The sequence below is a fragment of the Artibeus jamaicensis genome, unplaced genomic scaffold (genome assembly GCF_021234435.1).
Source record: "Artibeus jamaicensis isolate MK-2021 breed Jamaican fruit bat unplaced genomic scaffold, CSHL_Jam_final scaffold_3307, whole genome shotgun sequence".
Lineage (NCBI taxonomy): Eukaryota > Metazoa > Chordata > Mammalia > Chiroptera > Phyllostomidae > Artibeus > Artibeus jamaicensis.
Genome location: NW_026522040.1, coordinates 1,378,315 through 1,394,579, shown reverse-complemented (window position 1 = coordinate 1,394,579; position 16,265 = coordinate 1,378,315). Strand labels below are relative to the sequence as shown.

Here is a 16,265-nt window from a genome sequence, read left to right as displayed (position 1 = left end):
GTTAACACAAATAAGAACACACAACCAAACCAATACTAACTGTCCTAAATTACTGATGGAGCAAAGAGAAACCTCAATATTAGAATTATACACTATTTTGAAAATAAAGATAAATATGATATTAAAGGTAAGAATATTACCTATGGAGACAGCCAACACTGAAAAACCAAGTGAGCTTCTGAGAGTTACTTTAATGTCTGTCATAGTTCTTTTACTGTACCCTAGACTCTGAAAACATTTATATTTTTGTCTATATCCTGCAATAAAAAATAATTTTAAGTATACTAATTCTGATAACTTTTCATGACAATTTTTACAAATTTAAAAATCCACCAAAAATTTCTGTATAGAAACATCATCTAATTTTACCTTCTTTCCAAAGAAAATTAAACTCGGAACATCTGAATTCAAATTCAAAGAACTATTTTTCTAGTTTTGTGCAGTTTTATAAAAATCAGTATTAAGAGTGCATTTAACAGTTCTCAATGCTTGAAGAAAAAACCCAATATTCATAATATAAAATACATATAGACACACACACATATTTACTCCATTACTATTTCCAATAGAATAATTACTCCCAAACCAAACAGTGTTCAAAATATATCCCTGTAGAAATGTTTATCAGAATGAAAACGAAAGAAAAACAACATACAGTACTTTCAGGACAAGTGCAGAAACCTCCGAGCTTCTTTTTAAAAATCAGCCTTAGTATTTTGAGTCAAAGTCTAGGAGCCAAACTAGTTGCCGAATTCATCTTTCATCTTAAAACTGGCAAACATCTGGCTTTGGTGGTATTGTGTAATAATTTGATTGCTTCCTCTCAAATAACAAATTAGGAAGAAAAATAACATTCTGTGTCAAGGGTAAAGAAAGAAGTCTTTTAATGATTTAAGTGAAATTATGAAGCTTGAAATGATGAACCATGTTTTTACATGATTAACTCAAAGCAACCTGGCATCTTTTTTATTTGATGTCGACATTTATCTACTAACTACAAGTAGTTAGTAGGGCCTAAGAACATAAACACCCCTCAAGGACTGGGTGACCAGAAGAAAGCCTATGATGTCGTTACGCCTCCCCCATCCAGACCCCTTTGCTGCCAGTTTGCTAATGCCAAGATGAAGATGAACTGGTTCCCTAGACTCTGTCTCTACTCACACCCTTTTCCTGTTTAGGCTTTGGACAATCTTCTTTGCCTGCCATTTAGACTCCAAATTTTGCCAAAGACTTTCACCTTGACCTGATATATTAAACCTGATCCTGATTCTGCCTTCTGAATACAATGAATAACAAGCTCTTTCTATATACATTCCTCTTATTCTCTTATACACAGCTCTAGATCTTATGAATTTTTCATGAACCAGTCACTTATTTGGTCAGTCATTCACTTGGCAACAATTTATGAGCCCCTCCTATGAGCTAGACATTGTTCTACACGGTAGGCACACAGAGTTGAACAAAGAGGACAAAGTTTATTAGGTCAAGTCACAGCTGCAACACACTCAGCACCAGCTGGACTATGCTCACTGTGGTTCCAAGAGTTTCTTTTGACAATATGTTTGTGTGAAGTGATACAAACAGAAATTGAAACTCCATTCCTCCACGTGCTCAATCTTTTTTTTAATCCTCACCCAAGGACATTTTTTCATTGCTTATAGAGAGAGAGGAAGGGAGAGAGAGAGCACTGATGTGAGAGAGAAGGACCAACCTGTTGCCTCTCATAAGTGCCCCGACTATGGATGGAACCCACAACCTAGGTTATGTGTCCTGACAGGGAATCAAACGGCAACCTTTTGGCTATGGGACGATGCTCCAACCGTGTCACACTGGCCAGGGTTCCTCCTGCTCAATCTTTTAAAAAGTACTCATTTTCACGCAAAAAAAAAAAAAAAAAAAGGGAAGGAGACTACCTTCTTAGACTGTCTTCTTACACATACAAGAATAAACTCAAAATTAATTAAAGTCGTAAATGTAACACTGGAAACCATGAAACTCCTAGAAGAAAACAGAGGTAGTAAAATCCTGGACATTTCTCTTAGCAGTATTTTTTCTGATCTATATCCATAGGCAATGAAAACAAGAAAAAATGAATGGGACTACATTAAACTAAAAAATTTTTGCACAGCAAAGGAAACCATCAACAAAACAAGAAAACAACCTACTGAGTAGGAGAAGACATTCACCAATAATACATCTGATAAGATGTATTAATTTATAATACATCTTATGTATTATAAATACATGTATAAATTTTGGTTAATATCCAAAATTTATAAAGAACGCATACAATTCAACACACAAAAATAATCCAATTAAAAAATGGGCAGAGGATTTGAATAGACACTTCCCCAAAGAGGGCATACAGATGGCCAACACACATATGAAAAGATGCTCAACATCACTCATCTTCAGAGAGATGCAAATTAAAACCACAATGAGCTATCATAGTCCCACCTGTCAGAATGGTTACATCAATAAATCAACACACAAGTATTGGTGAGGATGTGGAGAAAAGGGATATACCTCTTACGTTATTGGTGGGACTGCAAATTGATGCCACCACTATGACAATCAGTACAGATGGTTCTCAAAAAATTAAACATGGAACTGCCCTATGACCCAGCCATTTCACTTCTGGGTGTATCTGAAGAAACACAAAACACTGATTTGAAAGAATATACACATCCCTATGTTCACTGCAGTGACATTTACAGCAGCCAAGATATGGAAGCAACCCATATGCCAATAAATACAATGTATATACAATGTACATATATACAATGGAATATATTAGTTGGCCGTTAAAAAAGGGGTGCAATCTTACCACTCGGAACACCATAAATGGATCTAAGGGGTATTATGCTAAATGAAATAAATCAGTCGGAGAAAGACAAATACCATACAATTTCACTTATGTGAAATCTAAAGAACAAAATAAATAAAAATGGAAGCAGACTCAGAGACAGCGAACCGAAGGATGGTTGACAGAGGGGAGTGGGGTTGGGAGACGGGATGAAAAGGGGGATGAGATTAAGAACAAACTGGTAGTTACAAAATAGACAGGGAATTAAATACAGTATAGGAAATAGAGTCAATGATGCTGTGGTAAGTCTGTATGCTGCCAGGCAGGCGTTGGAAATATGGGGGAGGGTGGAGAATTCTTTGCAAAGTGTACGATTATCTGACTACTATGCTGTACACCTGAATCTAAAACAAAACAATACTGAATATAAACTGTAAATAAAAAATATTAAAAAAAAAAAGCACTCTCTTCATGGAATAGAGTAAGAGTGGTTTTTGGAATCTAACACATCGAAAGACATATCCTGGCTCTGCCCATTAACCTGGCCAAGTTCCTGAATTTCTTTGTATCTTATTCACATCATGTGCAAAAACAATCTTTCATGTCTTTTTTTAAATCAGACTTTTTATGAGAATTAAATGAGAAAATGTAGTGAAAACACTCAGTAAGTAACATTAATGATAGCCATCAGAATATCATTGTTATGATTGTTTATTTCATAGCACAGGGCAAGTAGCAGGTCTCTGGTTTGCCTTATTGGTATTACAATGACATTATTATGCTAATCACTCTATGATCCAGACACTAACTTTTCTTCTAGTGGGCTGCTAGTTACTCTCATTGCAATACAGCTTCCAGAAATCTACAGAAAACAGGGACAGCAGGTTAGGCACACACTGGTGAAGGACAAAACCTCATTTCAAGGGGTTCTGTGCTAAGAAGCCTTAGCAGCTCTAACATCGACAATGCGAGTACAGAGTAGGTCAGGACGAGTCCAGTGCACTTGGTATTTCTATTTTTCTAGGTATCTTCCTCTTCCTTTTACTACATTTCCCCCAGGTGTTTCCAATCTTCAAATAGTTTTTTTCTAAAACTATTCCCCTAAATAGCTTTAATATGGAGTAAACACATACTTATAAATGAGGTATACTTTTAGTAGTTTCAGATTTCCTGCCCTTAATGACAGCATCTTTTATATGCATCTCCAAAGTGCAGTTTGGTGGGGATACTGCCAGATTCAGTACTTCTCACAGGACTCTATGACCCAGTATCGGCTCCTCTGAATAATAAACATTCAGATGGGACAGCATTCTTTACACTACTTCTAAAATGGTCATCTGATTCCCGCACAGAACTTTTTTTTAAGCCATTCTTCAGGAGAAAAGACACGACTCTCTTCCTTTGATCTCCAAGATACGTACACGTGGCTGCAGCCGAATTCTAAGGCACAGGTACGTACTGTGCTGTCACAGGAAACCAGCGTCCTCAAAAGCTGCTCAACAAACAGCTCAACAAACAGCAGACTAAATTAGCGTACGTGTGACCGTTCTGCAGCCCAGAGAGTAAATAATACTGGACTGATAGTAAAATGCAGCAAAACTGTTCAATTTAACAAATTTTACATAGTTGACTGTGTCCCCGATAATTCAGTTACAGCTAAGTATCACCACCCCCGACTTAGAACTCAGAATTACTTAGCATTGTTATGTTTACTATTTTTCAAATGACAAATCTTTGATAATCAAATGAATGCTATGGTCCCATCCTCTCTCTGCCCTGCTCTCTACCCTGGCCCTCAAGGGTCAAGTCCTTACTGTGGGATAAACTTGGCCAAAAGAATCATTTATCATTGCACTGGTGACATGAATGGGTAACAGTACCCGACCCTAAACTACAACACGGTGGTGGACTGTAATGGGTAATCTACTACTGAGGGGCGAAGCAGTAAGGGTGATAACACTTTAATGCTTTATTTGGAACGTTACAATGCATAGAAAAACAGATAGTTGGTACAACAGAAAGGTAGAAGATCTGAGAAGTATAAAATCAACTTACTCTACATATTTTCTACAAAGTTAATGTGAAAGGTCTGTCATAGCAAATGCATCAAACTCGCAGTATTGTGAATTTACTTCCAAGTAATGAATAATAATAATATCCATAACAGTGCTTTAATGAGTACCTATTTAATAAATACAAGACAATGCAGACTCATAAAACACCTTAAATGTGTTCTGAAGAAAAGTTTCTTATCACAGGTTAAAATCCATACTAGGTTGATCCTAAACAAAGTGATGGCCTGAAACCAACAAATCAGTCACGTCATCAGTCACGTTGGACACATGCCCAACTGAGGGCTCTTTTTCACTGATGAACTTACTGCCACATACGCCTGAATGGCAGTGATGGCTGAGACTCCAGCAAAAAATTTTTAAAAGGGTTAAAATTTTTAAAAAGCGAAGTACATATGTTAAGAATGAAAACTGCAAAATAAAATCCTCTTTTTAACACCGTTATACAAGTAACTGTGTATTTCTGTCTCAGGGATTCTTAACGTAGGACCGCTCAAGGTTCTAAAAAACTACAAATTAGAGGTTCATTTTCATTTATTGACTTACCACAATTATGCAGAATAGAAATCAAAGAATAAAATGTGAACTATAAAAATGTTAAAGGCAAAAGCAATGTATAACTCCTTATAAGTACTTTTAAGAAATAAAAAAGTGTTAAGCAACTCCATTTCTTGTTAACAAGAAACATTTTAAAATGGAAGTTTGTAGGCCCCAAATGTTATGGTATATTTCCCCATCTATACAGCTGCATAGAACTTTCACCCTAAGCTTTTCCTCCCTAAAATGACTAGTTTAGTGATTTAAATTAGTTTCATGTAATTGTTTTACTTACTAAATGCACACTTTATTTTTCTTCTTTGGAAAGTTTAAAAGCAATTAGTTACAGGTATTTTGTAATTGAAAATAGTGAAGCATTAAAAAAATCTTTACTGGTGGCATAAAGTTAAAATTTTAATTTAATAAAATGTATTTACAGAAAAAAAAACCTACCAAAATTAAGAAAATCCACTCAAAACATTATAATAGTATTTAATTTGGGCAAAAGAGGAATATGATAAAAAAGTGGCTTCATTTGCCAGAAAATAATTCATGGCTCCACAGTTGGAATTTATTCCTAAAGTCTTATGTAGTCTGAGAAACATCTCATGTCCTGGTCCAATGGTTTACATTCCTGAAGGCTGTAACTGTAAACAAACCCATGAGAGAATGGAAGAGGGAGAAAGGAAGGGAATGGTGGCGGGGGGCAAAAAAGGAAAGAGAAAGAAAACTTCAACCCCTCAAGTTTCAGATGTGATCTCCGTGGCAATCTACTTAGTGGGAAGGGGGATGGATATATAGAGGGTGGGGCAAAAGTAGGTTTACATTTGTTCATATGGAAAATAATACAATAATTAGTACATAATATGAGAATGAACTGTTTCATGTACTCACAAGTGTAGACCTTTTGTCCCACCCTGTATTTTTATTTTAAGATTTATTTTTTGTTGCCATCGTACATGAATGGCACCTTGAATGTATTTTTCCACATCTTTATTCCTAGAACTGCTTGTTTCAATGTTTTCCAGTACTATCATAGAAAATAATCTGAAGGTAGGTCAATTTCATTCCTCAAAATTATTTTATCTGAAAGTTTACAGATTAAAAAAAACCTTTGTAGTTTATCATTTTAGCTAGGATGTGTCTTGCTCCTCATCTGTGTTTACTGATTTTTGACTAGAAGTGTGGAGACCCTCTATTTCCAATCTTGGGTCTTCTCAGCTCAGAAAATGTCTATTTCTGTTATCAGTTCAAAATTGGGATGCTCTTCCTTATCTTTTGCTAGTTCCATCTCAATGTGTTCCTACTGTAATACTTTTCAATATTTTTACCTATGCATTTCATTCATGGTTCTGAAACATTTCAATGCAAATGATCAAAAATGCTCCTTTTTTGGAATGGCCCAAATCAAATCCTGTTCTTCCACTTATTAGCTGTAGGATCCCAGGCAAGTTACTTCCTTTCTATTGCCTTAAGTATAAAACGGAAAGAAAGCCCACCTGGGTAGTTGTGAGGATTAAATTATACACATATCTGTATGTATATTAATTTATTACATAGGACTGTATCTGGCATAAAGTACTAAAAAAAAAATACTCAGAAAGAAAGCATTCAGTTCCCATCATCTTCCGCTTTGAATCTGATTGATTTGGCATTGCCTCTCCTATTAAAATTTCCACCCAAATTGGATTTGGTGTTGATTCTCTATACTGCAACCACACACGACTTTTTCTTGGCCCTTGTAAGCAGTCTATTCTTTTTTTATACAGTTGTATGTTTTCTTGACACAGCTGCATGGTTGGTTCTGAGTTTTATTCATGTCATCTACTAAATAAGGAAATGATTTATTCAGAACCCATACAACTATCTTATTTGTTGTTTATTCTGTACATCCTTTTAACTGAACCTACTCAAGAAAACATTCTTAGAAGTATTCATTATTGCATTTCCATAGCTACGGAACAGAGTGTCAGGCACTGTAGGTTCTCAACTGATATTTGCTGGATGAATTATGAATGAACCAGTGAAAACTGTGCTGCCTTCTCCCTCGCCTCCGGAGCTGCTGACCGGGCCAGCCCGCAGGACTGACACCAGGGCCAGGGAGCGTTTGCGGGGAAGGATGACCTCTGATGGCTGAGAAGATTTCGCAGACGTCCCTTTCAGTTTAAGGATCTAAATTAGTTCCTGTTTGCGTATTTACAAGGAACAATTCCTAATTTTCAAAATAATCTAGGTCTCTTGCCTGAGTTTCGGTTTTACTGTAGAGATTCTAGGCTTTTTCTTTTAGAAATATTCATCAACCTTCTTCTCTTCCCTCATCCAATATGGCTTTCTTCTACACCTTACTTTTCCTTACAGTTCTGTATCTTTTAACCAGAAAGATTTTGGAATCATATCTTTGGAAATGGTGATCCCCAAAATAAGTTTTATGTCTGATCACACAATTTAAATTATTTTTGATTTCAAGAACTGGAGGGAAAAGAAATCAACCCAGTTTTTGCAGCTTCAATATCATGTAGAAGAAGTGGGTGAACAAGAAGCCACCGGCCAAACCCAGCCGGCTGCCTGTTTCTCTGAATCAGGTGTTACTGGAACAGAGACACGCTCATTTGCTTATATATCATCTATGCTGCTTTTGCATAGCAGCAGACACGGCTCACAACGCCATCAAAGCCATACAGTCTCTATCACAATATCCATCTCTTAGGAAACAATCTACATAAAACAACACAAATGGCAGATATTTACAGTCAGAATGTGTTAGGCACTACTTGGTGAATTTTACATCCACTCTCTTAAAAATTATATAAGATGAGGACACATGGGCAAAAACTAGTGGGGGTGGAAATGGGAGGGAGGTGGGGAGGACTAGGGGGTGGGCTGGGAGGAAAAGACAGAAAACGGTACTTGAACAATAATTAAAATGAAATTAAAAAATTAGATAAGACATATGAATTGGGTACTATGAAAATCCCCATTTGCAGATGAGAAAGCTGAGGTCTGATGAAATTAAATAACTCTGCCAAGGCTATTAAGTGGTAGGGTTGGTAGTCAAACCCAAGTCTACTGGAATCTAAGGTGAAAGTGTAATTACTATCCTACAAATGGCTTTAAAAACACACACACACACACACACACACACACACACACACACACACACACAATAAAGGTGTTTTCTGAGGACTTAGTTTGCAGCTAGAAAGCTTTTAATTTTATTGGCTTGATGGTCCACATGCTTTTATACTATAATAAGTAATGTGGTGTTAAGTATAATTTTTAATATTTATTCATTAATAACAGTAAAAAGCACTGATGATTCATATTCTTCACAAGGAAACCAGCATGAAAACTCTTTCTTTTACTGAGACTGTATGGTTTTAAAATTCTGAATTGATATTCTAAAATAAGCTTTCCACCTTATGGCTCAAAGGCAGCTGAGGTCTAACGTTTTTGGAGCATCCTGAATCCAGGTTCATCTGACATCAGCTGCTTCCACCATGCCACCAAAGTTCGGCCCCATGGAGACCAAAGCCGTATACCTGAGGTGCACCAGGGAGAAGGTCAGTGCCACGTCTGCCCTGGCCCCCTCTGGGTCTGCCTCCAAAAAAGGTTGGTGAAGACATCCCCAAAGCAACTGGTGACTGGAAGGGTCTGAGAATCACGGTGAAACTGACCACCCAGAACAGACGGGTCCAGACTGGGGCTGTGCCTTCTGCCTCTGCCCTGATCATCAACGCCCTCAAGAATCATGGGCTAATTTTTATCTTTTTCTATACTTTTCTGTCTTAAAAATACCTGTTAATTTTATATGTTAAGGACAGATACTCCTGGGTAAGGGGAATGGGCAATGGACACTAGTTTCATTTTTATTTCTATTCAGTGCAACTTTGTCTTTTAAATAATAAGCATGTATTACTTTTATGATTTAAATCAGCTTTATTACATTTTAACTATCTGTACTAGTGTAAGGATAATGTTTAAAATCACAAAGGAAAACCCCATGTATACTCTATGGATATCTGAGTGAAAACTTGCCTTCCAATACAAAAAACATATTCTTTTATTTTATGTTAAAAGAAAAAATAAGAGTGAAAGAGTCACAGAAAGAAAGGAATCCGTATTTTCCTTACTGAGGGCGCCTACCTCTGATACAAGCTGATGCCTGCTCTGACTGGGTCGCCAGCCCTGCTGTGGAAAGTACAAGCTTTTCTGACATGGAAACGGGTAATTTCAAAAAGAAAGAAAAAAAAAAAAAGGAAATTGCATAAAACTGATAATTGCAAGAGAGACTGAATCAGGACCCCTTTTAAAATGCTTATTTTATTAGGATGTGAAAAGTGATCCCAGTAAGTCTTGCAATTTCTAAAGATTAGAGCTGATGCTTTTCTCAAGTTCAAGAGATCCTATCCTCTCACAGGGCACACAATTGATGCTTTTCAAACCTATCAGCACGTCGAAGGCAGATGTAATGAGAATGGGGGCTGGAGAGGGAAAGGAAACCACAGAGAAAGGGAAGTTAGAGACCTGGTGTATAGTATGTCACAGCAAGTGAAACAGAAGCACGTAGTAAACAAAAGAGTACATATACCAGGCCTACGGGAGACACTATGGGAATACGCATCCATCCAACTCATAAGCATTCACCTCGAAGAGAGCTGCATCCTCAAAATCTACCACAAAACTCATCTCTGAGTAGTCTCAATGAATAATTACCCCCTTGATGTGATTATTTTTAACACATACTCAATTAGATAGTACCCTGAGTTAACGAGGGTTAGTCAGAAAGGAAGGTCAGTGGTTTGAAGTGTAACAGCAAGCAGCTTTGAAGTCAGAGAGACTGAGTTAAAATCTGCTCCACTACTCAAGAGATTATGACTGCAGGCAAATTATTTAATCTTAGTCTATTCATCTCTAAAATCTCTAAAACGAGGTTATGCTCATGGGTCGATGTGATACGTAAATGATATTATACTTGTACACAGCACCACAATACTCAAATATGTACAATTTAAAAAACATACTTTTTGAAAAAAAGTGCTATTTACTTAATTCGAACAAGTCTGAAAGGTAATTGTAATACTTTAGTTACTTTTGTTTCTTCTTAAGGCAAACACACAATTTGACTTTTCTGTCTTGTACGGAATCACAATTACAAACCAAATAACACAAAAGTATGTGTAACTATACATACAAAACAGTCTCCACAAGCTATCAGTCTCTTGAGCAAAGATAGCCTGTGATGAGATTTAAAGTTTACAGAGCTGCTGTCTCTATGCTAATTATCTTCAAATTGTTACGTTAAAAATGTTTGATTGTAGCCATCTTTCTACTTTTTATTCAGAGCTAATTTGTGCCTGTCTTCTGCAAGCCCCATTCTCATTTTCCTAATGTGCTGATGCTGACCTACTGTGAGCTAAGAAGCCAGGAAACCATTTCAAGGCAGACTGATACGGTGAAAAATTCATGGGCTGTAAATTCAGGCAGTACTGGGTTGCAATCCCAGTGTGCTACTTACTTTGTGACCTTGTTAAGTTACTTAATTTCTCTAAATTCAATTTCCTTATCCTTAAAATGGGAATACTATTACCTTTATTAAAATACCGTGGTAAAAAGTAAATAAAAGTTTACTCGAAAATCTTGCAGAGTGCTTTATAGTACCTGGCCACGTAAGTCATCCTGTCAATGGTAATTATCATTCTGTAACTAACGAGGTATGTTGTCACTGTAGCTAAGTTACGAATAAAAAGAATTTCTTACTCGGAACATATGCTTTTCATGTGTGAAATTCCTCAGCATTACACTGGAGATACAAAGATGAAAAAGCATATAGCATGCAGCCTCCAGAGGCTCAGGGCCTAATTAAAAACAGACATGTAAACAAAGGCAGAGCAATTTGATAAGTGAAACACTAAAAGCAGCAGTATACCATTTGAAGACAAAACGTTCTTCTGGAAGAGGCGATATTTAAAGCTAAGAGGATGAACAGGAGCTCACCAGGTTGGGCGTTAGGGATTGAGGCAAGCAGACTCGGTCAAGGAGGACAACAGTGTAAAGACACACAGGAAAGACGCAGGGCATGGCAGGCTCTGGAGCGGAGCTTGTACAGAGGCAAGTTTAGAAAGGCAGGCAAGGCCGGATCAGATGGGCCACGTATGCCAAACCAAGGAGGAGGTGGCCATTTAAAAATAATAGGGAATCACAAATATATTTTAAGAAAGTGAAGGAGGTTGGCTGAAAAGGACAACATGCTCAGATTCACATTACAGAGAGGTCCAGGTGCAAGCTGACCAGGGAACAGGGGAAAACTACAGTCAAGGCAAATCCAGACCAGGCAGGAGAGAGGCAACAACTGGTCTAAAGTAGGAGCCAAAGAATGGAGAGTAAGGAGAGAATGAGACGAAGAAGGTAGTCTTGACGACACTCAGAAATTTGGGAAGACCCCCCCAATTTCTAGTTTGGGCAAATGCTTGGGTCATGATGCCATTAGTCAAAATGGATACAACTCAAATTAATTTTTGAAAAGAAAACAGGTGCTCGATTTGGGATTTATCTTGACAGAGCTATCTATTCTGGAACTCCAGTGATGGCTGGATTAACTCCAACAGGAGAAATTAACATAAAGGCAGAAATGGAAGATGAAGGCAAAAATAAGTCACCTAGAAGAAGCACAGAGATCGAAAATGGGGCTACGAATATCTACTACCACTGCTCATGACTATCTTTCTTTCTGGCTTTCATTTCTTTTCCAACTGGACAAGCTGAACTTTGTGTGAGATGTTACTTAGAATCTGTACACTACTTTGAAAGGATGGAAGCTTTTTCACATACGTCTGCTGAATACAGATGCTCAGGTTTCCCAAGCATTTTGTCCAACGCCTCTACCCTCATGCCAGGCCTAGCAAAGTGCCTGGGACGCAGACTGAGAGGGACCCAATACATTAACAGGGTCTTCAGGTCAGTCAAGAAGCCAAAATGGTTCAGATAGTTTTAATGTTACAGATCAACAGTTAATGAGGAGCAACCTAAAGTTTTCTTTATATGCTGCTTTTTCTTTTCTTTTTCCCCATTTAGAACCATGCAATTTTCAATGGTGTAGGAGTTCTGAACTGATTTCTTCCAAGTTCGGAAATTCACCCCAAACCAACAACTTCCGCTTATCCATATTTTAGACTTCTGTACACAAACCAGAAGCAGGTATAAAGCTACAATTACTTTTTTTTAAATATTAATTTTAAAAAGGGGGACTACTAAAACACTTCACCTATGTTAACAACAAAAATCGTCCCAGGAGAACAGAAGGGAGTATTTTAAAGACTCTAACGCCTTAGAAAGAAAACTAGATGAATCCAATTTTTAAAATACACTTTCTTTGCACACACTCAGATAAACACACATTACGTAAACTCAGAAAATGGTAGCGAGTGCTCATAAATTGGTGGATGAGAAAGGTGATGAATTGAGGAGGAAGAAGGAGGGAAGATGGCTGCCAGGCAGACGCAGCCACGCCATACGCACTGGAGAGTGGGCGGGCAGTGAGGGAGCTTGGTCCACAGAAAATGGAGTGCTAGTTTTTGGTTGTTTGGTGTTTTTTGATTATTTTTCAATAACGAAGCAAAAAAATATTTTAAGAGACGCAAGTTGCTAAAAAAAAAAACCAAGAAAGAAGCCCTGGCTGGTATGGCTCAGCTGGTTGGAATGTCATCTCACAGACCAGAGGGTGGTGGGCTGTATCCCTGGTCAGGGTCCTCGTCCTGGTTGCGGGTTTGGCCGCTGGTCAGGGAACACAAGGGAGAAAGCTAATCAATGTTCTTCTTCTACATCAATGTTTCTCTCTCTCACCCCTTTCCTCTCACTCTCTGAAAGCAATGGGAAAAATGTCCTCCGTTGAGGACCAAAAAAAACCATACCAAAAACCCCAAAAACTAAGAAAGGAAAAAGCTCAATGATCTGTTCACAGGATTACATTACAGTCTAGCCTTTTCAGATCAAAAGTTCTTACTATTTCCTCCTACTTTTCTCTGAATGTCTACCCTCCCTTTTGTGCGTAACTCTGTTGCTGATGAGAGTAGGCAGTGTGGTAGTGATAAGAAAAAGGCGAAATCAAACTGAATGACCTAATTTAAAAAACTGAAAACAAACCAACCCATCCTTCTTGGCACATACTTTTTCATAAACATCTTTGTGTGACTGGCAGCTTTTTATGGACAATTTATCTGCCTTGATGTGGACCTTGGGAATGTCCTACCAAAAATCTTGGTATCACATGCTTTGCAACTACATTTCAGATTGTGAGAAACTACATGGAGCAGTTAAAGACTAAGTTCTGGAGTCAGGAGTTTAGTTCTGGCTTTGTCATCCTTTTTCTTTTCTTTTTAATCTCTATAATTTTGGATTCTTTTCCCTTAAGTACCCTACATCTCAGTAGTCTGATCTGTAAAATGGGAGTAATACAAGAACTTACTTCACAAGGCTCACAGGTGATAAAAAATAATGTGCCAGGGAGACACTACATAAATTGTATTCTGTTTTGTAACTGTTTGTTTAGTACTTACCAACTTTTCGTATTTCAAGGTTTCACAATAACAGAAAGAAACAAAAGCCACTCAATTCCAGCTCACTGCGGTGTTCCACCACTGGAAAGTGTAACATTGGTAGAAGTGTCCCAAGTAAGCTCTTCCCTATAATCTTACACTGAAACATGCAGTAAGTCAGGTTTCAGACTTCCTTCCACTAGCAGAGAAGGCAGTGAACAGTGTCCTAAGGAGCCACTGAAATGAGCAACTAAGCAGAGATACATTGCATGCAAAAAGGCAAAATTACAATGGTATTAAAGAGACTAAAAACTGTCAGTAGTTTGCCTTGCACAATCCTAGAAGTTTTAAGAGACTCTGCTTCTGCTTCCTTGCTTCCTAACCCAGATCTCCAAGGCAGAGACAAGTGCCACATTAGGGGTCACGCCCTCTGAAGAACTAAAACCTAGACTGGGTTCTCACTGTCTCTGGTGAGCCAGATGACCTTCGTGATTATGTTACAAAGTTATACTTTTGTTGTAGAGGATTTTAGATGATCATCATATCAAAATCATGTGTGAGTTCTCCCCTAATTACGAAAGGCACAATTTTAGGGTCCAAAGGCAGGCCAGCTTGGATTTTTGCCAATCTACCACAATGTGGACTCAGTCTTCTATTGTGAGTTTAGTTTTGAGATGAGCTGTCCTCATCGTGGTTTTACCGTCAAATACACTGTGGCTAAACTTGCATTACTGTTTATTACACGTGTAAGCATTTCAGATGGAATCAAGGAAAAAGATGGGAGTAGCTAAAGTTAACGTGCGTGTTTGTAAACTACTCAGGTGTCTCTCAAACACTCAGATGCTAACTGTTAAGCTTCCCCACTTGAAGCAAATTAGTATTTGTGGTCTAGGGGGACAGGAAAAGGCCACACCCAGAGTTAAGATTCGGCAGTGAAGTGATACCAAGTTTCAAAATTTTAACCATGGCTATTTTTGGTACTCATTTTCACGGTCAACGAATATGTTAAATTCATTAACAGGCCCACAGTTAAAACAAATGAACAAAAAGTTCTTCTGATCCGAATCACTTAGGTCACTTCATTCAGTAACAGGCAGGTTCAAGATGGAGAATTACTTCATCCAAAGAAAGATTTAAGTAACTCTGGTTTAGCAAAGGGCCAAACTCAAATGATTAGTACTCAAAAGTGAGGCTAAAAGAGCCGGTTACCACTCCTCCCCTTCCCCAAGGGGTCAGGAAAACACGAAAGGCCTGGCTGTAGCAACACAGCAGTTACCTGGCACAAGACCGTATTATCGGGGCCCTTCTTCCAGGTTAGACTCCCTTGACTGCCCTCTCTTCGGAGCCAACTCCATCCAGTTTGCCTTTCCTCCCCCACCCCCACCCACACCCGCCCAGCACCCATCAGCTTCCTCAGCCTCCTCTCCATCCCGCCTTCGTGCCTGCCTACTCCACTCGCCACCGCTTACCTTGGCCACATAGTCCTTCACCTCATCCAAGTCCCCGTTTTTCAGGGCCCACATGAACTCCTTGTCACACATCACTGCAGCGGGGCGGGCCGGTTAGCTGGGCAGAAGACGAGGAGGTGGTGGCAGGAGCAAGCGGATACTGCCGGGCCGCTGGGCGAGAGGGAGACGGGGCTGAGCGGAGCCTGAGAGGAGAAGAGAAGGCGGGGGAGGCTGCCAGGCGGGCGAGGCTGTTGGCCGCTGCGACCGTTGGGGCGGGAGAAAGTTCTTTTGCAGCCACCGGGCCCAACCGAGCAGGTTCAGTCGGCGGCGGAGGAGAAGCTGGAGCGTTTACACTTCCGGTTCACTCCCTGCTAGGACCCTCCCCAACTTCCTCTTCCTCTTCCTCCCTTGGCTTGAGACCCCGCCCCGAGGGCCTTGGCGGCGCTACCTGTGTGCGCAGGCGCAGTGTCTAGGCCTGCGGGACTCGGGGGCTGAGGCTGGAGGAGTGGGTGGGGCCTCGTGGGTGGGGCCGAGGCAGGGAGGGGGGCGGTCAGAGGACAGGAAAGCAGAGAGCGAGAAAAAGGAAAGTTACCAGTATTTAAGATGGGATCGGGACGTTTCTGCACGCTGTAAATGGGAAAAACTTAAAAACAAAAGCAAAAAACCAAGATGCCCTCGAAGGGCATCGTGCTCACCTAAAAGTATCCAGTAGAACGGTTTGATGTCAATTCCTTCTTTTATCATCACCCCTCCTCTTTTCTGGGCTGTGAAGTAGTCCTGGGGCTCCAAGATTGCTAGGATATGGTTTAAAAAATAAGATGAACTAGAATAATTCCTGCACTGAAGGAACTCTTTTAATACTTGTGCCAAC

The 16,265-nt window shown here is 39.1% G+C and overlaps 1 protein-coding gene across 1 annotated transcript in view; it reads right to left on the bottom strand.

Annotated features, from left to right (window-relative positions):
* Positions 1 to 15,778, bottom strand: part of MTPN (myotrophin) — a 50,142-nt gene extending 34,364 nt beyond the window's left edge. The window contains exon 1 of the mRNA XM_037165813.2: positions 15,416 to 15,778. Within this exon, the coding sequence (XP_037021708.1) occupies positions 15,416 to 15,487 (72 nt within the window). The 5' untranslated portion in view covers positions 15,488 to 15,778. The remainder of the gene's footprint in view (positions 1 to 15,415) is intronic.
* Between the last annotated feature and the right edge of the window lie 487 nt (positions 15,779 to 16,265).